We start from the raw sequence: 24,399 nt of genomic DNA, 5'->3' as shown, positions 1-24,399 counted from the left end.
TAGGCAAAAATAAACTCAATGCATTATGGGATGTTGTTTGTAAAAATAATTAATCTTTCTGCCTTTCGGCAGGCTGTGTATTAATTGCAGTTAATTGCAGTTTAAGTGACAGGCCTTACTCAAGTGTTAATGGCTAACGACATTAGACACGTGTGGTCATCGATGCAATTAAGAATCATTTATCTACCACACAGTATCGGGAGCACCCGGGCGAAGCGGGACGGTGAAGTATTAAAGAAAAAATGTCTCACCTTTGCCGACACTGGGATAGCTATTCGCACTTCATGATAAACCACAGTAAATACATGTAAAATCGGGACTCGTGCCAAATTTTTATATCAAGATATCGAAGTATTCGAGATAACGAAAATCGAGATATGCGATGTTTATTAATATAGATAAAAAAGAAAAAAGTTGGGACATTGAGCTTACCTCGACATATCGAGAAAATCGAGATATGCGATGTTGAGATAACGAGAGTAGACTGTTTACGTTTTATAACATGTGATGTGGATAACGCGCTGCTTTTGTTGTGTGTAGGTTTCTTACATGCAGACTGACCTTGACATTGCATTTAGGGACAAGCCAGGTAAAGGTCACTGTATCTTAAAAATCTCAACCGGTTTACACGCAATTACTTAATTTTGTATAGATACAGTACATACTGACATTGTCTTATTTTTTCCGGACCATATCTCAAAAACTGTAAGAGCTATCGAAGTTAATCCGAGTTGGCAAGGTCGTATACCGGAGAAGTGTAGTGAACAAGAACAATAAAGTTTGCCTATACTATTGCACGGTTATTGTCCAATCATGATTTAATATCAAGTGTTCTAACATCTTGTGCTTTACACCGTCGAGCACATAAAATATATTCACCGCCCCCTAAATATAATTATTTAAACAAATTATTTAAAAAACAAACTTGCAATTCTTCCGAAAAACTAGCGCACAAGTTTAGTTAAACCACGAATGTTGCCTTTTTTTATAAATATCACGTGACTGACAAAGCCTTTTACCATCCTTTTACCATCGCAATGTGAAAGCTTAGTAGAGTGTGCTTTCTTGTGAGACATCTTGTTTTTACACACTTCCGTTTGCTCCATACAGTTGCAATCACGAAAGCTTTTGTTTTGTAATAGACATTAATTTGTATGACGCCTGTTGATTGGAAATTCAACAACGATAATATATTTTTAATTACATTTTCAGTCGATGGGATGTCCGTGGTAAGCTAAATGCTCTGGACATTCAACACCCATTGTTCTTTTTTTTATTGAAGGCGTGCTTCGTTGAACGAGTGATGCCGTTGGATGGAGGACCACCAAAGTATTTGGCTGGATGCAGAGACATGTCTGTTTGTATTATTTTATTAGTTTTATGTGATTCCAGTTTGTAGAGCTGTTGTGATTGAAGTGTGAGTTAATTTCGTCTTTTAAAGCCAATGTTGTTATGGATACAGAACTTTGATAGACACAGTTCAAAATTAAGTCCCGGACAGTTTTGCTAAACTGTATCGGACTATGGTGTACAAACTGGTCCAAAACTATTCAAAACCGTCCGGGACGGTTTAGGACAGTTTTGGACCGTTTATGCGCATAAACCGTCCGGGACGGGTTAAACTGTCCGATACGCTATTATTGCTGGACAGTAGTATTTTTTTCAAAAGGAGAATACTTTTTCAAGTAACAATTGACACAAATCACGCAAGCAAAGCCGGAGATTGAAAATGTTCTGTTTTAGTTAAAGAAATCCTGTTTTTTCGGCGTTAGCTGTATACGCCAGCTTTTCACCTTACCTGACCTTTGTAACTGTCCAATAATATTTAAATAAAATTTCCCGAGGCTAGTTCAGAATGAATACACTTCAGTTATCCCATAGGCAGATATGAGCATACCATCAGAACATTGGAAGCATGTCCGCGTCTTTGTAACACTGTTTTACTGCGTGTTCAGCATGAAACAATTTTATCTCTAATGAAAAGGCTTAATAGATAGAACAATTTTACACTCAATCTCGACATCAATACAGTTTGTGCGTCCACCTTTTATTTTCAGAGGCAACAGCGTTTTTAAATGGTCGCTTTAGAGTGCTTAGTGTGAAATTCAGGTCGATACGGCCTATGTATGATTAACCCAATACCCGCTTGCGTATCCGCGCAAGAAAGAGTTGTATAATTTATGCAAGAGGGTTGAGTTCTCCAATTATGTGTATTCACAAATGGAAACATTATACTGTATTAATATCGTGTTACATTCAATATTTTCGAACGGTGTTTTATAGAAAAGAATCAATAAACAATGATCGTATTGTACGTGTCGCGGAGGAGATTGTTTATGAATGATTAAAATAGTCCACTTTCTGCTGCGTGTGCGTGGCGTAGTATTTTCGCTCAGCTCATTCATAAGTCTGAGGCTGGCGATAAACAAAGGGGAGTCCGTGTGAGAATAACGCAATAGTATAAGGATACGCTTGTTAATATTCGCAGGTCTCAATTAATAATACGTTGACCACGAGTTCAACAATTATTACAGGGATACGATAGACAGCATAAAAAAATGTTTCATTATCGCTGAAACTGTTAAAAAACATTTAAATATATCAATAATATTCTCTAAAAAATGTAGTCTTGCTGTTTTGAAATAAGGTTTGGAATTTTGTTTTCAAAATAACTTTATTCAAAACAAAAGTTTAATTATAGTGTTTTTTACTTGTTAGTCGCATATTTACCGCATTATAATGTGTGTTATAATAGGCAAACCATACATTAGTAAAATTCAATCTGCCTTCGCACATAGAAGGAATTGGTCAATTAGGTGCTGCGTTTCCTTTGCTTACTTCGGTTAGAGGTCAATTATTTACGTAATAGCAACCACAAGGCTCCGGCTTCAAAGGAATTGCGGAGCGTTCTTACATAATAAAAGTCGTAGTCGCATGGTATTTGCGTTTTGCGTCCTATTTGGTCACGTGGTTCTTTTTCGCGGGTGTTTTGGCATTCATGATATGAGGCTATTAATAGATGCGCCTGTCGATAAACAAAGGAAAATTTACGGGTTATAACAACGCCATAGGTTACGCTCTCGCATACTACTCAATGACGTAGTACAGGTCGTAAATTGAGAGATTCGGGAAAAAGTTGACGCTTATTTATATTCTCAATTTATAAAACGTTGAACATAAGTTCAACAATAACTTCAGCGATACGATATACAAAAAAAAGTTTCATAATTGCTTAACCCGAATATAACAAACAATTTATAATAATAATACGAATGCAATAGTAGAAGGTTACTAGAAGGTTAAGCTTGTTTATATTCACAGTTCTCAATACATAGACAGTTAGATATGAGTTCATCAATTACTACAGGCATACTATAGGCAACCTCGAAAATGCTTTTTAATCGCAAAAACCGAAAACAACTCAATATATTATATTAAATATATTTATAACAATAAATGTCTTTTAAAAATGTAGTCGGCGTATACGCTGAAATGAGTTAGCAATTTACTTTTCTAAATAATTAAATACAATTAAACAAAAGTTAAACTATTGTGTTGTGTTTTTCACTTGTAAGCTGCATATTCACCGCATGAAATGTGTGTTAGCATTGTCAAACCACACATTAGTGCGAGTAAATAAAAAATATACTACGGGAGAGCACTTCATATGTGTCCTCATATGCCTTGTTATGAGTATCTTTCTTCACTATCGAAATATATCGTATGTTTATATTTGATTTAAACGCAGTTTTCTTTCGACACATTTAAATCACACGTCAATAGCGCCGTCATGCGAAAATGGGTCTTATGCGTTTCGGCAAGCGTTTGTTAAACCCATCATGTGCTTTTGCGCAGTCAGGCCATAGGCGATGCCGTTCGCTTTAAAATCACTCAATATGTTATGTTTCTCCTTACCAGAAGGAGGGATAGCTGAGTGGGCTATTTATATGATGGGCGCATATGGAATAAGACCCATTTTCGCATGTCGAGGGTCATTACAAATCTCATTGCGAATTGAAAATGCCACATTTAAGAACAATGCTTTTTGATACAAAATTGAATTGAAAATAGCAAACTTGTTTATAATGGCAGCCTATCCACACATTAAGGAATGATTTCCAGACGTGCTGACCAAGTACGGCAAACATTGTGGTATGATAATTAAACGATTTTCTCTTATCGTGACACTATACTATTTCGCTAATGATTGTTTTCTCATCTTGGAGGCGGAAGTGAAATTCTGCGAGATGGATTGTAACGCGTAATTGTAACAGGGCCACAATTTGTGTCGTTTGAGAATACAGAGAGTAGTCCGGAATTCCTTACACTGTATAGTGCTACATCCTTTGAATTGAGCACATACGCAGTGATGTAGCAAAAATTCAGAGGTTGTATCTCGAATCAGCTTATTAAATATTCGAAAATATTCATGCGTGTCTGTTGGCGTTATGTAAAAGTCACTAAGATGAAAACTGAAACAGCTATGCCTAAAAGCGCATTAGTGCTCTATGTTTATGTTAGCGTTGTTGACACCGTGTGAACTGCTCGGGTAACAAGTAAAGCATAAACAGCAATGTTTATGTACTTTTATTCCTCCATATACAAGATACGAAGATTATTGTATATTTTGAATTTGTATATGGTGTCAAAAATCAAAAGTTTTGTACACGGAACTTTCATTATGAATTTATATTCTTGGTGAGATAGTCATTTGATATTAGAAAAATATATTCCTTTAATATGATGGTGACTGCAAATTTTCTTTATATTAAGTTATCATTACCATTTTCATCATACTTTCTATGCTTTCAGAACTTCCAAAAAGCATGTTGTTTTTATTTTGTCTTAGTTATTTCTATGAAATAATAAGGATGATAAAAAGTGCACACAAAACTCGACCCGTGCGCTATGACACACACTTTATAAAGTTGAATGGCGTGTGTTCATTTCAAACTTGCGATTGATTTTCAAAAATGAATTGCGTGTTAAATTATGCAATAGCGAACATCTTCAGTGCCTTCAGCGCTTTGATTACTTAAAGGCTAAATCTCAGTTCACCTAGTTCACGGATAGGGTCTAAATTATATAACAAACTGGCCACGAACTCAGGTCAGCACATAAGCGTCTTCGGACGCAGCGATGACCTGTAAATAAACCCTGAAAACTCTCGGGTTGAAATGCAATGCATTAAAGTGAGGCCACGCTTCCACTGCTTTTTATACTTTTACATGTTAACATGTTGATAGGAATATGAAAGTCAGTACTAAAATGAGAACATAGCCTTTAAGTAAAAACGCTGTTGCCTCTGAAAATAAAAGGTGGACGCACAAACTGTATTGATGTCGAGATTGAGTGTAAAATTGTTCTATCTATTAAGCCTTTTCATTTGAGATAAAATTGTTTCATGCTGAACACGCAGTAAAACAGTGTTACAAAGACGCGGACATGTTTCCAATGTTCTGATGGTATGCTCATATCAGCCTATGGGATAACTGAAGTGTATTCATTCTGAACTAGCCGTGGGAAATTTTATTTGAATTTTATTGGACAGTTACAAAGGTCAGGTAAGGTGAAAAGCTGGCGTATACAGCTTACGCCGAATAATATTTATCATGGTATTGTTGTAAAACACATTAAGAATCTATTATTGACATACCATATGATATCGCTGGATATCTTCATTTAACATCTGTCTGGTATAAAGAAAATTCCAGTTCACCTAGTTCACGCTATAGCGTCTTTATTATGTAACGATTAATTTCCTGGCCGCGAACTCCGATCAGCACATAGGGTAGAGACGCAGCGATGACCTGTATGTAAACTCTGACATTCACACACAGTGGCCACAAATTGACCCGATATACCTCGCGAGTTGAAATGCAATGCATTAAAGTGAGTCTTCGCTTTCACTGCTCTCTATACTTTAACACGTTAACATGTTGACAGGAATATGGACGTTAGTAATAAATATGAGAAAATAGCCTTTAAGTGCAAACGTTCTCGCGCTGAAAATCTTCTGAAAATAAAAGGTGGACACACAAACTGTATTGATGTCGAGATTGAGTGTAAAACTGTTCTATCTATTAAGCCTTTTCATTAGATATAAAATTGTTTCATGCTGAACACGCAGTAAAACAGTGTTACAAAGACGCGGACATGTTTCCAATGTTCTGGTCGTATTCTCAAATCAGCCAATGCAGTCAATGAAGTGTATTCATCTGTACTTAGCCGCGGGAAGTTTTATTTGAATTCTATTGGACGCTAACAAAGGTCAGGCTAAGGTGAAAAGCTGGCTTAATAAAGCTTACGCCGAAAAAGATGTTAAATGAAGATATTCAGCGATATAATTATGGTATGTCAATAATAGATTCTTTATGTGTTTTCAACAATACCATGATACATATTATTTTTAATTAATTTAACAAGAATTAATCCACCATATTGCCTAATGTATTAAGCATGAGCGCGATGATTCTCGATACTGTTAATAATCGAATCAAAAAGCAATGCCCGACAAACCACTAAAACAGGTTTGTTCGAAGAACGCGCGTATAAATATTTAAAATATGAACGGATACTTCGCGTGTGGCCGGTTGACTCGTATGTTTAAATTTCACTTCCATTCTTCATTTGGTTTTCTGTTTTGTATCTATAGGTTTATGACAAGCAATATGTAATTATGTAAAATAAGCCGCGAAAACTCCGCGTAACATCCCGTATTGCGTGTGATCCAGCTAAGAACTGCACAGAAAAAGACATTCGCTATCCTTGGTCTCATTTTTTGAACTCTTTACCTTTCACAAACTCAAACCACAATCAACGCCGTATATCTTTTTTAAAGATATTTCTTGTTTTTAATAATTGATTTTTAAGGCCACTCCAAATTGATTTCTTGGTCTACGGATTTTTTTGAAAATTTTTTTTGAAGAGGCGAGCGAAAAAAAAATTAAAGTATTTTTTAACAGGAAAATGTTCGAGCGAGCGAAGAATAATAAACAAAAAAATCACATTTCGATAGAAAAATATTGCATCATCCAGAGTACAGGTTTACACAGCTATATTTTACATTCAAATCAATTATTATACAAAGAATATATATCGACCTCATATTTATAGGAGTAAGTTGCATATGACCTTTGACCAGGAAATATACACGTAACCTTATCATTGAAGTGAGGGACACATGTCTACCTACTGCTTCTTATATATGTTTGAAGTTTTAAACAGTGAAAGCTGTGAAAAGGTATACCATGTTGCAAGCTGTGAAAAGGTATGCCATGTTGCAATAGCACTTAAAGAGGGACAATCATCAAAATACTAATGACAGACAGTCGGACAAAGGCCATGCATATAATGCATTGTCGCAACCTTTTTTTAAAAGGGGCATATCGATGGCTAGTGCGGTATTGTATTTTTCTGATTTTTTTTTATACGTTACAAAGAACTTAGTTGATGTTTCTGAAATACACGGACCTAGCTGTTAAACATGTTCGGTCAACCTTGTATTTTAAAAATTATAAATCATTGTCCCTGTGAAACTTTTAGAATCAGCATTTAATGATTTTATGTTTATGTTTTGTTCACTTAAAATTGTGTTATAGGAAAAGTTTGCCTATATATAGGAAAATACCGCCCATATGCCCATTTAATGAAGAAAACGTATAAAAAATATTATGTCATGTTTCCCGATGTTGTTTGAAATTGAATATGCTTCAACGGTATCTGCTAATAGTTGCATGTTCTAACGTAAACAAACACATTCAAATAAGACACAGAACGTAGAAGATGTGTTTATATTTTTAAGGGTTGGCTTCAGCAACTTTTCACAGCAATTTATTAAAAAGGTCACGATGTACTGCTCGCGCAGGAAGCCATTTTTTCTGTTCGTCTCGATCGAATTTTTTAGCGTCTGCAGTTATCGATTAAAAAGGTTACGAAACACTATATATATTTGGCCTTCGAATTCAGCATCAAAATCGTTTCTGCTAGATCGCGTTTTTTTGTCACAATTAAAAAAAAAATATGGTTACAGAAGGACACACAAATGAGTGCGAGCGGTAAAAAAACAATTAATTTTTTCCATTTTGATAAAATAGGTGCGGCAAATCCGACGACCAACAGATCAATTTGGAGTGGCCTAGCCATGTGATAAAAATATACTGGACCGAACAGAAATAAAATTTCATCATTCTTTTTGTTTTTTTGTTTTGAAATTATAGCAATGACAAAAACGCAATTAATGTTTTTTCGTCTATAATTGTAACTTGCACTTTTAGTTGGTTTGAAATTATTTGTTCTTTTAAATGGTATATCAACAAAGTGTTGTTATCCTTGTTGTAAAACTACACATGTATGTCAGATTCTGATAAGTTGATTGACTCCCCTTCAAAACCTATACCGTACTATAATTCACGCCAGAAAACCGTCCGGACGGATTCCTATACTGTATCGGACGGTTTGTTATCCAGAAAATAAATACCCCGGTACGGTTTACAGACGCACGAGCGGTTCAAAAGTATGTAACTGTCCGAAATGGTGTACGAACTGGTCCAAAACTATTATGAACTGTCCGGGACGGTTTATAAACCAAAAGTTACCAAACAACATATAGCGTTGAAATTTTGGCTATTGCTATAAGGAACACAGATTTTTATGGTTAACTTTATTTTTCGAATGTTTATGTTTTAGTTGTGTAACATTGACGGCTGTGCTGCAAAGGAAACCAAGAACCTTACTGCTGTTATCAAACGATCCGACATCCCAGTCTGTTCAGAATGTTGCTTCCACTCATTGTGTAATACGCAAGGATGTGGTGGCGTTTTCGAAGGTTTTTTGTCCGTTATTTGCACTGATAAAATAGTGTTATGCAGTTAAATATCTCATTAGATGGATTATATGCATTGGTAATTTATAGTTAAACAGATGTTCATTTATTTAAACAATAAATTCTGTTTGTTTCAGTGAATTCTACTTCAATCCGATGTTTTAGTTGCCCAAACGTTTACGGAAATATGTCTTGCAACTTTTTCACCTTATGTGATAATAAAACTCAGGTATATTTTCATTATCAATGATGAGATATGGATTATTTTAGATTTATGTTCGTTATTGGAATTGGAAGTGTTTTGATTTTAGCGCGACGGTGTACGACGTCACCTCGAATAGTCACTTTAAGTAGACGTAATCATTATTATTGTTGTTTAAGAAAGAATATTTTTCTATCATGGTTTGTTGTCGAATAACCCACAGTAAGGAGTATAGATGAGGAATTAAATCACGAGTGCGAATTACTGTGGGTTATTCGACAACAAACCATCATAGAAAAATATTATTTCGATTCTAACACGATTCTGATTGATTTGGTTCAAGCTTTTGGACGTGAACTATATTTTTAATTACTCCGCCCTTCTTCAATAGTACAAACTTCACTATTTATTGACGTCATTGTATTGTACAAACATATGACGTCGTTTTCATTCAGAAATATTTTGCAAATGACGTCACTTTCAATAAGTTCAAAAATCGTAGAAACTAAATGACGTCACGTTTATTGATGCTATTGAAAAACTGACAGGCTATAAAAAATGGAATTACGTTTCCTAACGAATAACATTCTTTGTAGGCGTGGTTATGCCACTTATCACCAAATATACAATTTGTCGTTTCATTACATTTATATACATGCTACATTTATTACATTTCTTTTAGAGAGGGGTCCAGCACGTGCATTTTACTGCAATATTTTCTCAATTTATTGGGAATTATTTCCGAAACATTAAGCTCCGCCCATAAATATTGCAGAATAACCCACACTTGATTTCCTTCTTTGTCTATAGAAAACAAGTCGCGTGTAGTGTAAGAACCCGGAATGCGCTCCTTTTAACATTAACAGCCTATTTGAAATTATATTTATAATAAGATCGCCGACAGGAGGCAAACATGAACATGCATCGTTTTATGAATGTTTGCCTTTGCATACGTAGTGCATTTTGTGAACAGCCTAAAAATATTTACATTGAACACATTTCTGACTTTAATGTCACGAGTGGCCATATAAAATAATATTTTCACGAGTGTATTTTTATGATCAAGAGTGAATTAAATTGATATTCCATCGAATCCAACACATTTTCTGTTTATATTATGCTTTTTCACCGCTTATTTACATTAAGAGTTTAACTGGATAATTTCGCTGGATTTATGACGTCATTTCATCGAAAAAATGACGTCATTTCACAGTAAAACAGTGAAAAATATCAATATTTTTCACTGTTATTTTTCACTGTTTAAAACAGTGAAATACCAGTTTTATTTCACTGATATTTCTCTATAAACCACCGGAAAGCATAACATAAAAATAAAAATAATAAAAATAATAAAAATAAAAAAAAAAATAAAAAATAAAATAAATATATATATATATATATATATATATATATATATATATATATATATATATATATATATATATATATATATATATATATATATTACACCTCAGAGATATTGGTCCTTCTACATCCATATGACCGGTTTCAGTCTGTAAAATGCGATAAAGAAACCTAGTATGATAAATCCAACCAACAAAAACACATTTTTTTCTTTCCTTTTTTTTTTTTTTTTTTTTTTTCTTTTTTTTTTTTTTATAGAGAAACCTAAGAGTATATGGACCGGTCACTATTTTTTGTATATGGACCGTTCGTGGAGACCGAATTGATAAAGGTCGACAATAAAAAGAGAGAGTATCTTTTACGCGAAAAGACAAACTCGGAGCATAATACAAGGATTCCGCTCGTGATAACGTTTTCGCGCGCACTACCCAACATCGGCCGTATCACCCGTAGACACCTACATACGCTGCACACGTCTGATAGAATGAAGGAAGTGTTATCTGAGCCCCCATTAGTAGCCTTCAGAAGGGACTGCAACCTGCAAGACATCCTAGTGCAAAAAAAAACACAATAGGATATTCTTCTGAAAGCCCAATATGAGCGGGCCCTGTGGGGCGCAGAGATGCGCCATTTTCCCGTACATGATGAATGCGGAATATTTCACAGATCCCAGCGGCAGGAAGTACAGCGTCAGAAAAAATGTTGATTGCAAATCATCCAATGTTGTGTACGCGGTCAACTGTCGTCGCTGTCGCAGGTTCGTGTATGTTGGAGAGACCGGCGAAACTCTGTACCAGCGACATCTATTGAATTTGTCGCGTATTCGTACACAGCACAGTGACCCGGTAGCTGAACATTTCTACACAGACGGACATTCCATGGATGATTTCCAAATAATAGGACTCGAAAAACTCAGCGGGTCGGACGAGTACCGCAAAACCATGGAGCAATTGTGGAAGTCAAAACTAAGGACATACCGACCATATGGCATCAACGTGCAAGAATAAACGTTAATAAAAGGGCGCGTAAACAACGTTGACGCCGGAAATGCACGACGTCATTTCCGTTCATAATAAAACATCTGAAAATAAAAAATGGCCGCTGATGAAGACCGTGAGGTCGAAAGCTTCGGCAAAAAATAAATACAGCGTTTTTGTTTATATAGTCACACACACACACACACACACACACACACACACATATATATATATATATATATATATATATATATATATATATATATATATATATATATATATATATATATATATATATATATATATATATATATATATATATATATATATATATATATATATATATATATATTATATGTTCGTTATAAAACGGTTATCTGCGATCACTTTGGCTAATATAATTTTAAGTACTACCTTGTTTCATAATTAACTAAGCACGGCACATTTAACGTTTTTTGTAGATTAAGACGTTTGGTTGTTAACTATCTTACTTGTCCGTTTGTTATTTGTCATTTATTAATCATGATTAATTTATATACTTTAAACATTGGATTAAATAGTTTGAATATACATCATTTTAAAAACTAACATTGTTAATTTATATAAGTAATTTATCAAAATATTCTTTATTCAACAGTTTGCATGTTTATTAATTTTCTAACACGAATTTTATTATGTATCGCGCTTACACAGTTGAAATATTCTGTGGTTTTGAGTGTTATGATATTCAAAGTGTAAAACTTATCAAACCAAAAATAGACTATACCTTTAGACAGGCGAAATCCCTGACAAGCAACTTTGATGTTGTAATACAAGTTTTAAAATATAGATTTACATTCATTTTCTAGATGTGCAAGTCCGGAGTTATCGATGCACGTGAAAATAACGGTCATCCAGGTGCCGTGGCATTGGGATGTGAGAAACGAAATGTACGTTGATGTTTATTAACTAAGGCATTTTAGTAGGTATCGCGTTGCGATTATATGACCAACGTAAAAGCTAGAATTAACAATTAATTATATTTTATCAAGTACATGCCTATATTGATTTTTATGCTCCCCCAAATTTTTTTTTTGGGGGGGAGCATAAAGTCGCCGCTTCGTCTGTCCGTGTGTCCGTGTTTCCGTCCGTCCGTGCACAATTTTTGTCCGGGCTATTTCTCAGCAACTAATGACCGGAATTCAATGGGAATTCAACTTTATGGGAAACTTCACTTCCAAGAGATGTGCATATTATCAGCGGGTTCTGGTCAGATGATTTTTCACAGAGTTATGGCCCTTTGAAAATTTCCATTAACTGTACATATAGTGCAATTCTTGTCCGGGCTATTTCTCGGCAACTTATGACCGGAATTCAATGAAACTTTATGGGAAGCTTCACTACCAAGAGGAGATGTGCATATTATCAGCGGGTTCTGGTCGGATGATTTTTCACAGAGTTATGGCCCTTTGAAATTTTCTATTAACTGTACATAAAGTGCCATTCTTGTCCTGGGCTATTTCTCAGCAACTAATGACCGGAATTCAATGCAACTTTATTGGAAGCTTCACTTCCAAGAGGAGATGTGCATATTATCAGCCGGTTTTCGTAGAACGATTTTTCACAGAGTTATGACCCGTTGAAATTTTCCATTGTACATATAGTGCAATTCTTGTCCGAGCTATTTATCAGCAACTTATTACGGGAATTCAATGCAACTTTATGGGAAGCTTCACTACCAACAGGAGATGTGTATATTATCAGCCGGTTATGGTCGGATGATTTTTCACAGAGTTATGGCCCTTTGAAATTTTCCATTGTACATATAGTGCGATTTTTGTCCGAGCTATTTCTCAGCAACTTATTTCCGGAATTCAATGAAACTTAATGGGAAGCTTCACTACCAACAGGAGATGTGTATATTATCAGCCGGTTATGGTCGGATGAATTTTTACAGAGTTATGGCCCTTTGAAATTTTCTATAAACTGTACGTATAGTGCAATTCTTGTCCGGGCTATTTCTCCCCAACTACTGACTGGAATACAATGAAGCTTTATGGGAAGCTTAACTACCTTAAGGAGATGCGCATGTTATTTGTGGGTTCTGGTTAGATGATTTATTTAGAGAGTTATGGCCTTTGAAGTTTTTAAGTTGTTAAACCATCCATCGTATTAGTTTGTCCAAAGCTATGCCCCTCAAGACGTTTCCTTTTATCTGAATATATAGTGTAATATTGTGACAAAAAAAAACCTTTTGGGGGCATCACCCGTCTCCGACGGTTTCTGGTTTTATATGTCAACCACTAATTACTGGATCTAATAAGTTCTTATCCCCCGAACAACAAAGTTGTACAGGGGTTAAACTGGAATAATATTAATCGTTTTTTGACATTCGCGACACATTTAGTTTAACCTTTATTATAACCGGGAAAAGCTTGTGTGTAAATAACGTGCATTATAATTTTTCATTTTTTTTTAAAACAAATATTTTAGAATGTAACCAACCTGTAAACATACATATAGATAGACTTCATATGGGAAAGAGCCTCTATATCCAGCAATCTATTTAAATGTGTAATTTATATAATAATTATACACTTTTATTTTATGACTTTGTTATCAGAAATGTGTATTCACGATGGAGCTTTACATGAACAAGAGTACTCCTCTAGAAGATCAAGCACTTCATTGTTGTGACAGCGATCTATGTAACTGGAAACCACTAGACGACACCGGTAAAGTGGAGTCTATAGGTATATTAAAACTTGTAAATTGACATGAATACGATATATATTCATCCGTATAACTCTTTAGAAATGATAAATATAAATGTTATTACTATATAATTTCGGTAAATTTGTGCATAATATTTTTATGACAAACGAAGAAAGTAATGTGTTTTACATTTAATAAGTATTTATTAGAGCATTTATAATAATATAACATTTAATAAAGATTTCCAACCCTTAAAATTGACGTCAAATTTTGAATGCAAATCATAAAGGAGTGCCTAATAGTTTAGAGTAAAACTTCCAAATTTATTATTTCGTATTTTTTTACAATTGTCTTTATACGGTCTTAAAATTTGAATTTGAAGCTTTATTTAATTTAATTTAATTTAATTGTGTGTATTTGTCTGAAGTACTTCATTAACACGATAATTTTTTTTTATACTGGATAGATGATTGTGAGAGGGAACAACAATTGTAATTGTCCGGTTATTTTCTGAAACGTTAATACAACGATTGCCTCAAACATCAATCATGTATAAGACGTAGTGAAAGTGCTCACTATTCATGATTCTGGCTGCTTTTGTATAGTCATGTAACGGTGCAAGTATATGCTTGTTAATTTATACCAACTTCAAACTTCATGCATTGATGGTTTGTTGTCGAATGACAGTGCCAAATAATTATTATTGTTCATCAGTTTCCAGTGTATTGCCATCAACATAATGTTAATTACAGTATCTTTGCAAAAGGGCTGCATATCCTGTCAGTTGTAATTTTAATTAATAAATGAATGTTCCTTTGTTTGCAGCAAACAAGCTCACATGTCCTCCAGATCTTGTTGGTATGTATCACCTCTTGTTTTAAAAGTTTGCATTTAGTTTGTAACTTTATATTAATTAATTTATTAGTTTGTGATGAATGGTTGGGAGAAATGAAGATTTTTTTTCAGTTTGATTTCACACGTTGTGTGTTTTTTATTATTGTAACGAAACATTGCTACAAACTTTAGTGTCCATATTTTATATGCCATTAGCTGAGATGAAAAAGGTAAAAGATATGGTCATGTTCAGCGTATATTTCTTGTCCGGAAATTGGAATTCAAAATCAATTGGCACAGATTAATCATGATATGAATACAACCTGTTTCGTAAAACAATGACGCTCGCTTAAAGTTAAAATTAATTCTATGAATGTTGGTGTTTTGTCGGTTGTCATCTGTTGCATTTTTTATCGCACGCGAAATTTACATTATAAAAATACGTAGTGTCACGTGTATCAGAAATCACTCTATAGCTTCTCCTTAAATTAATTTTGTTCCTGGGGAAAAATGTACAAGGCTTAAGAAGTCATATTTTAATATAGAATGAATTGGCAAAATAACATGTTTCAGCTATCGTACCTTCGGTTAAATAGTTGATGTATTACATCAGAGGTAGTATCCTACTACGTTTGTTAAAATTATGCCATGTGATCAAAATTGTCTACAACCTTGCGTTGATTTGGCCTGTTTTGTATATATCTATATAATGTATTTTCCAATGTGCCACTACCGTCAAAAGAAGCTTAAAACCAAGGTTCCCGAGTATTATACCACTGAACTACAATTTCCGAAGTGAGTGTCAACGATCCTCAGTTGTCTCTTTTTATAATTAATTTCTCTTGATTGTAAAATAATTATACATAAATTATAACAGAACCAAATTGCGTTTATAAAATAACAGATTTAATCTAAACGTAGTACTGAATATGCTCGGAGATTATAACTTTTAAAATTCAGATATATATATAACACAACAAAAACACGTTTTTGTTGGAAAAGCACAGTTGAGACGAGAAAACAGACGGTAGTTTGAACACTTTTTGGTGAAATATGCTGCGAGCTGAAGGAACTTCAACTGTCAGAACGACTATAAATTGCAAAGGTACACAGAAGAGACTGTACTGATTACTATGAATATCTAATTTAGATTCCGTTAGCCTATTGTGAGAGTCGCACATTAATCGTAATGTCTCTACAACTGATTCTGATAGTTGTTACTACAATCCTAAGAAAACGCGAGATAAGAAGAGAGGAGCATACCGTGCTTTTTCTGTTAATGTAGCAGACGATATATTCAGCGAATGAGAGACAACGTTAGAAGGTGAGGAGCTGCTGTGCCGCCCAAATAAAGCAGATATGTACGCATCTCACACGTTTTTTATTACATGCGACTAGGAACCCCCAGCCTTTCTCCATAAATATAAGGAGCTGTTTTAATTTTCCTGACATTGTACGATTATATGTGCTCAGCAAAATGGTAACCGCACTTACAAAACTGAATGTCGAGCTTTTAACTTCGCCAGCCTTCTTGTCCTTGTGGATATTGTTATTTGTCACGGTGCTACAGGAACAGTCGAAGGACGTGGGAAATGAATGTATATGTTACACTCTGTAAATTATAAGATTTGAATAGATTCTGCGTTATTACCACGTATTTGACAATGATAAAATTGACTCGAACGACAAACTTACGAAACATTTGCATCGATCAACGAACGATGTCGTTTTCTATGCAGAAGGGAAACATCCATTGTCCATTAATGAATCAAGAAGTTCCTTTTTCGGTCGACACAGTGTAAAGCAGTTAATCAGAGGAGAGCCAATTTGCTTTGGATAAAACTTTGGTGTCCAGCTAGGAGACTTGGGTGTGCCTGTGCAGTTCGAACCTTGAAAATGCGCAAAAGCAGGTCAACATGAGCTTGGTAATCAAATGGTGGATCGTAATTTACTTTGTTCGTGATCATTCACCGGAGCAACATTATTTTCTTTATTTTGAAAACATGTTTGCGAGTATTTGTCTTTTAGACAAACACTTTGAAAATGGCATTGTGGATATAGGCAGGCACAATATGCGAGCGAACATATTTGAAAGCTTCCCGTTACCACCTTATAGAAAATATCACGAGGATCGTATTACTACAGATATGACACTTGTTATGTGTTAGTAATATGGAAATAATAACGAAGTGTTTTCCAATTAAACCATTCTGTCATCTAATACGTTCAAAACAAGAAAGTAGGTTTATCCACATCAAACTAACATAACTTTTTGGAGAATATACTCGCTGTTTTGGGAGGCGGTGTAGACGGAAACCAAAATATAACCACATACAGAATATCTATTAGTTCGAAACAATTGTATGTATTTACCTTGATAAAAGATATGACAATGCACATATGTCCATACCGGGTCCAATGTACCGTGACGAACCATTGGGTCTGTTTGGAATGGCTTTACATGTATATGCAAAGAATACCTTAAAAGGTATTCAATCGCAAAAAAAATGCATGATTGTCCATAATATTTGCAACTGAAAGTGCAAGACACAGTTGAACGTGACGGGGTCAACCATTTCATTGTGACAGGACCATGCAGCAGGTTTGCCAGCATTGAAAAGGAAAATCAACTCGCATTTTCTCAAGGTGTGAAGTAGGACTATGTAATAAAAAGCGTTGCAGCATTTCACATCCGTTGATACTTAAATCGGACACTTATATGATGTAGGTGATCATTATGCATCATAATTAAAAGACACGAAATTAATGTTATATATTGACTTTATTAGCAATTTTTTTTAATCATGTCGTCTCTGAAATATCAAGAACCGGAGGTGTAATATTTGACAAGTACATTGTATAGGTGTTCTCCACACAAATCAATCATATAGGTCACAACTTTTCATGTTAAGGTTGTCAAATGGATTATATTGACTTGTGTATAATCATTACCTTAGATATCTTCTTATCTGAATCTATTAAGTCCTGATATTTGTTGTGTGACATCAGATAGTGGTCCTCTAAATATTTATTTGATTCAGGTTAAAAACTAACCACGTCCAGGTTGTGGGAAAACGTGACATAACATAGAGGATATTTGTTGGATTCGGTGGATTATCGATTTAAATTCACTCGTTATCAAAGAACATATTATTTTCACGAGTGGCGCAGCAACGAGTGAAAATATATATTTTCTATGATCACGAGTGAATTAAAATCGATATTCCACCAAAACTAACAAATTTTCTTTTTATTTTATGCTCTTTTCACAGTTTATATACATTGTTAAAGAGTTTAACTAAAGAATTTCGCTGGGATAATGACGTTATTTCGTCAAAAAAAGACGTCTTTCACAGTAAACAGTGAACATTAACGATAATTTTCACTGTAAATTTTCACTGTTTTTAACAGTGAAATTATCAGTTTTGATTCACGGATATGTCTCTTTAAACCACCGGAAAGCATAAAATAAATAAAGGTTATCTCAAAGGTTTTGAAATCATGCTATTAAGGTTTAAGCATCCCGAGTATGTGGAACAAATTGCCAATAAAGACTTCAGTTTGAAAAAAATAATTCTGAAACCAAAAAGACAATAGTGGCCATATTTGGTATGCATCATTGTATAGTGGCACGTAACTAAGTTTTTTTTTCAAATGATCCTCTTGAGGAAAAAATGAAATTTTCTGGAGTACCGTTGGTTATGTAGTCTTTTAATCCTAAATGGCTTTGTAAAATTGTGTGCGTGCTGTTAGACTACAACCCTCACAGGTTATACAATCGGTATGTAACTGTTTGATTCAATCATGCGCCCGAAGTCGACATCACATTATATGGCCATCTTGACCTTTTGTTTTGGATTATACATGCTCTTGGAGAAAAAATTATTTTGTAAAACTCTTAAACATAAACTAGCCTTCAATTTATCACCGTGAACTGCTTCGAGCAGGAGCGATGCATCTTGATCATGTTGATTTTAATCGTTACACGGGTGTCATTTTATTTTTGTGATATGTTTACATGTTTGTTTGGTGTAAATAATAGCAGACACTTAAAGTTTTTTGTTAATCATCCTTCATAAACTTTTAAATTTTATTTAACACGAGCCCATTATGTCCTAAATCACGTCACATGTCGTTTTTCTGGTCACAATACGGAAGATGGGTTTTCATTTATATTTTTAGTAAGAACCGGTTTACTTATTGAAGTAGCTCACATGTCATCTTATGATAATGTTTTAAAGAAATAAACAATCAGTTATTCCTTCTTTATGTCGTGCTTTCCATCACGTCATCTTCCAATCGCTATTACTATTTGTCCGTCATTCGTGTTCATGTAATGTTTTGCGCAGGATTAACTAACACATTCACAAGGGCATCCATTTTAACATTTTAATTCTTGCTATAAAGTTCTAAATTGCAATTTCCTTGATCAATCCTAAATCATGTAATGCCCCAGTGTATCCTTAATCGTTTAATTGACGATGAATGGTCCTTGAAAATACTAAAATTAAATCATGTACATGTCAAAGCTTGTCCTGAACCGTTTAATTGATAGAATTTGTAATGTGTTTATATTTTTATTAAGTTGACTGTTTACTTTTACCTAATATAAAGTTCCCATTAATTTCTGTAGACAACACGTCGATCGAGTGAGGAATTCAATATACCTTTTTTCATAAAAGTCATTAAGCGTACAATCACATATTTATAACGTTGATATTAGGAACACAAATCCAATCAGACATAATATTTTCATATAAATAAAAGGCATGGGCGTATGTTTTTTAGTATGGCATTGCATTAGGTGCTCGTGATGCGAATACATTATTTGTTAGCCACAACGTGTAACTATAAAGACATAAAATAGCACAAAATATACGTTTCTTTTATAACGGTAGTACAACATATATACACACTGATTATTAATTTATAGAGCGATCAACAAATGCCCAAGGAATTACTGAAACCAGAACAGCGCCTATCACAAACACCCAGCGGACAACAACGGCGGTATATACATTTAATTTTAATACGAATGTCATACAATAACACAACAGTTTTTATATTGGTTTGACAAAAAGTCATTCAGCATAATGTCCATGCATACTTAACCGTCTTATCCTTTTATTTATCGGGTGTCTTTCTTAGAAATAAGTTGACACAATATATTATAGAATGTTTAATAAAGGATTTTACACCAGTTGTCATTTCCTACCATAGTTTATGAAACGACTTCAGGGATCTGGTAAGTATAAGTAAACGAGCAATATTTCCTGAACGAGTTTAAGTAAGCATATCATAAAATGAAAAGGCGTCTCAGATCTTTTTCATGATAAAACCGGAAAGTTGTTTGAATTGCGTGACGTCACTTAACCTTTCAACGTCATTTTAGCCAAATAAAGTTACGCCATTGCTCAGTCAGATAAGAAATATCCAATTACAAAAACGTATGTTTAAGATAAAAAAATTCAGAATAGTTATATTACATAGAAAAAAATGTGTACCATATGATAAAATATTGTATGAAATGACTGGGAACGGAAATTCTATTATAATGCAAAATTTTGTCATTTCAGACACCGCCAACAAGTAAGTCTCTTTTTCATTAACCTTAAAATCAGAACACAATATACATGTCAAAACCTGATAAATTGCATCGTTAATTATGCATTCAATGAATGAAATAATATAGTAAGGTTATGTTATGTAAACCATTCTTTAAGGGAGACTGACTAATTTTATACATACAACATATAATATAATACATAAAATGTAAAATAGTTTTTAAAAATGTATCAAATATATTCTTATTTACAAAATGCTCTATTTGTTATTGTCTGAAAGTAAGTTGCTTAACATCAAACCAAATACCGTATTTCTAGATATAAATAATTGCACTGAAGTATAAAAGGATACAGATAAATGACAAATTTCTGCCTGTCGATTCATTAATTAACAAATGCATTTTTGTTCTAATATATGTAATATACATAGAGTGGGGTCACTTAACTCAACCGTATTAAACATATTGCTTACATTCAATAACTTAAGTTTTCATGGATCAACTTTGATGAAACTATGGACGTTGCAAGTTTGCAAGTAAACTTAATTTGGAATTGATTGTTGGGGAAGTCGGGCAAGGTGAATGTCACTTTTACGGACCCCCGGCTTTTTCTCTAAAATTCGAATTTGGACTTAGAAATTACAATCAATTTCTTTTTGCTTAGGTAGCTTACATGCATACCTACCTTTGGTTGCATTTGTGGCCTATCGAGTTAAGATTGGTTGTTACTCAAAATAGAAAAAGCGTGTTTTTTATTATTTCGATTGAGGTAAAGCATTCTGTGTAATGCCGGGATGCATAACTAGATCGGGATTCTATTCGATGCCAGTTGGATCAATGTTAAGATTACTGTTCATGAAAACAAGACAAAACAATTCTCAATAACTTTAGTTGTGCTAATGGTATTCTACTGAGAGTTTTCGTGGTGATAGGCTATATACCGGTCTAACTAGGGATTGCATCTGGGGACAGTATGATTAAGGTCAAGGTTTATGTAAATTAACATAGAAAAAAAACTTTTATCGCTTAATGAAGTTTAGTTTTGACATTTGTTTAAAATAAAGTTAATTAATATAAAAATGTTGTGAACATTGTTTCGAGACATTGCGAAGTGTTATTGTTATAACATTGCATGCGCAATTAAAGATAATATGATTATACAATTTAAGAACATTTATCTCTACAGTCATAAATTGTTGAAATTACTTCTTGATTTAATACGCTGATTGTATTAAATAGGACTGCAAATACGATTTGTTTTCAAAAGTCACTGTAAAGAACTTATTTATGGCATAATGCCTTCTGCACTTAGGAGACTCCGTTAACGTAGTTTTCTCTGTTAGGAATAAATAATTCATGTTAAATATGCATTTGTTTTGCAATATGCATGCTTTATTGATAACCACGACGATAGCATCAACGAGGACAACACCAACAACGACACCAACGACAACAGCAACAACCACAACAACGACACCAGCGTCAACAACGACATTTACAACAAGTACACTTAATCCAACGTTGACAAGTGCATCGGGAACACTAGCCGGTAAGTTAATAAAACTGGCTCTTATATTTCTGCATTATTAACAAAAAGGCAATTCGACTCCTTTTGTTTTCACATAGTTCTTGAGACGATCCAATACTTTCATAACATTACTGATCGATTAACCTTTATATAATTTCAAAAAGTACTGTAAGTGTAACAACAATAATAAGTTGAATTCTAGTGGTGTTAATCAGATTAAAACATTAAGTCTATTAATCAGCAACATATTATGGCTAAATAACCGATTAATCCGATTACTTTTAAGTAATGATAAAAAACCATACGACACTGCCGTGTTTTATCATTAAAATTTAGTTTGGACGTATCCATCTTTCTGTTCGTCTGTTAGTCCGGCCTATCGACACGTGATATTATCTGAATTTAATCAAAACAAGTTGTGTTTGTGAAACACTATGTCCCCCACCACATTTATTTGATCTTTGACCTTGAAGGATGACCTTGACCTTTCATCACTCAACATGTGCATCTCAATAAGATACACATGAATGCCAAATATAAAGTTGCTATCTTCAATATTGCAAAAGTTATGGCAAATGTTAAAGTTTGACGCAAACAAACCAACAAACCAACCAACAGACAGGGCAAAACAATATTTCCCCCAGTATAGACTGGGAGACATAAAAATGCAATATCTATAGTGTGTACACCTTAATTTCTCAGAGAGGAAAAGCCTTTTGATTGATAATATGGCATTTCAAATGAATGCTTAGATTTTCGCGAGCTCTTTAACTTTCACATTAGATTAAACTATTTATGCAGCATCTCTATAGGGAAGACTTTTGTTTAGTTTTTGCCCTTTGATAAAATATGATATTATTAAAGTGTGTGATATACAAACTGATAATTATTTAATAGAGTGAACAACACATAACCAAATCTCAGAAATAGTGCATCACAAATATTTTTTTATCTTTTTAATACAGTGTCTTTATAGGGTGGACCTGTGCATTTGTTCTTGGGAGTTATTGGTCTTTCGTGAGGAGTAAATCATTTATTGCTTTGCATGGTATCTGAAACTCATAAGGCTATGCAATTAGACACTTTGAGGCATCTTACTTATCAATGGATCATGCGTTTATTGATATACGTCGATGCGTTTATCCTTTTAAGAGCACTTGCTTCAGTTTTTAGTTCCCATACTTGCATTCAACTCATACACCGACAAAGCGCATTAATTGGGATCATTCAAAAGTTTAACTGAAACGTATTCTTATTCTTGTTATAGAATATTGATATGTTCAACAACCACATAAACCCTAGAGATTTACGACTTGAAAATGGTCTCTGATAACAAACTGCTTTAACTGTATGAAATGTTGGGCTTTGCCATATATGTGGTTCTAAGATATTTGTGTACATATTTGGGATAGTGTTCTGACAATTTAACTTTATAATCGACTAATTCATCTTAGATTTATAGAATTTATAGTAGTTATACTTGTTTATTAACTAACGATAAAATATTACTAGATATATAATTTGCTACACGAAATCTATCTGCGCATATTTCACATACTTATAGCAAACGGAATCGATCATTAAGTAAATAAGTTATTAGTTTGTCCAAACATTCCGGCCCGCTGTGTATTAAGGGCATGCGTTCTTCATTTCAAAGACTACGTTGGTGTACATGTCTACGTTTGCAATCAATATTAAATGTTAAATGTGCAATTGTTTAGCCTTTTTATTGCTTTATTGATAGCCACGACACTATCGCCAACAACGACAACTACAGCAACGACACCAGCGCCAACAACGACATCTACAACCACAACACCTAAAACGACTCGTAAGATAGTAACAAATGGCTCTTGTTCCAATATTAACAAAAAGGCAATTTGACTGTATATTGCACACATCAGTGGTGAGACGACCATATGTGTTTAATATCATTCTGATCAGTGAGAATTGTTTAAACAACTTCAACAAGTACGGTAATTGATAAAAACGTTTTGTTAAGTTATGCTGCATTCTGGGAAATAGGGATAATCCGATTGAACAAGTTTGTCCATTTATCATCAACACATTCTGGCTTAATAACCGATTAATCAGGTTACTTGTAAGTAGTGATAAACAGCACCTGACACATTATTGCTATAATTTATTATTTAAAAATTAAGTTTGGACGTGGTTTAGTTTAGTCCATATTTTTGTGCGACCGTCAGTTCGTCCTTCAGGTGATACGTGTTTGTGCGAGACACGATCTGCATTTGATTATATTAGATTATATTAGATATTAGATTTATAAATGTCATCTATAAAGTGTGGACATGCGCATATTTTCAGGACGCAACGGTCAGATGATTTTTCAGAATAATTGCTCATAGATTTATAATATGGCATTTCTAATTAACTTTCTGTTTTCTCGCG

The 24,399-nt window shown here is 33.9% G+C and overlaps 1 protein-coding gene across 1 annotated transcript in view; it reads left to right on the top strand.

Annotated features, from left to right (window-relative positions):
- LOC127858101 (G8 domain-containing protein DDB_G0286311-like) overlaps positions 1-24,399 on the top strand; it is a 34,760-nt gene that overhangs the window by 7,185 nt on the left and 3,176 nt on the right. Inside the window, exons 4-13 of the mRNA XM_052394997.1 lie at positions 1,283-1,357; positions 8,689-8,827; positions 8,962-9,053; positions 12,217-12,297; positions 13,971-14,100; positions 14,888-14,920; positions 19,830-19,906; positions 20,473-20,485; positions 21,874-22,008; positions 23,732-23,818. Coding sequence (XP_052250957.1) covers positions 1,283-1,357; positions 8,689-8,827; positions 8,962-9,053; positions 12,217-12,297; positions 13,971-14,100; positions 14,888-14,920; positions 19,830-19,906; positions 20,473-20,485; positions 21,874-22,008; positions 23,732-23,818 — 862 coding nt within the window. The remainder of the gene's footprint in view (positions 1-1,282; positions 1,358-8,688; positions 8,828-8,961; positions 9,054-12,216; positions 12,298-13,970; positions 14,101-14,887; positions 14,921-19,829; positions 19,907-20,472; positions 20,486-21,873; positions 22,009-23,731; positions 23,819-24,399) is intronic.

The sequence above is a fragment of the Dreissena polymorpha genome, chromosome 14 (assembly GCF_020536995.1).
Source record: "Dreissena polymorpha isolate Duluth1 chromosome 14, UMN_Dpol_1.0, whole genome shotgun sequence".
NCBI lineage: Eukaryota > Metazoa > Mollusca > Bivalvia > Myida > Dreissenidae > Dreissena > Dreissena polymorpha.
This window is presented reverse-complemented; position numbering and strand designations above follow the sequence as displayed.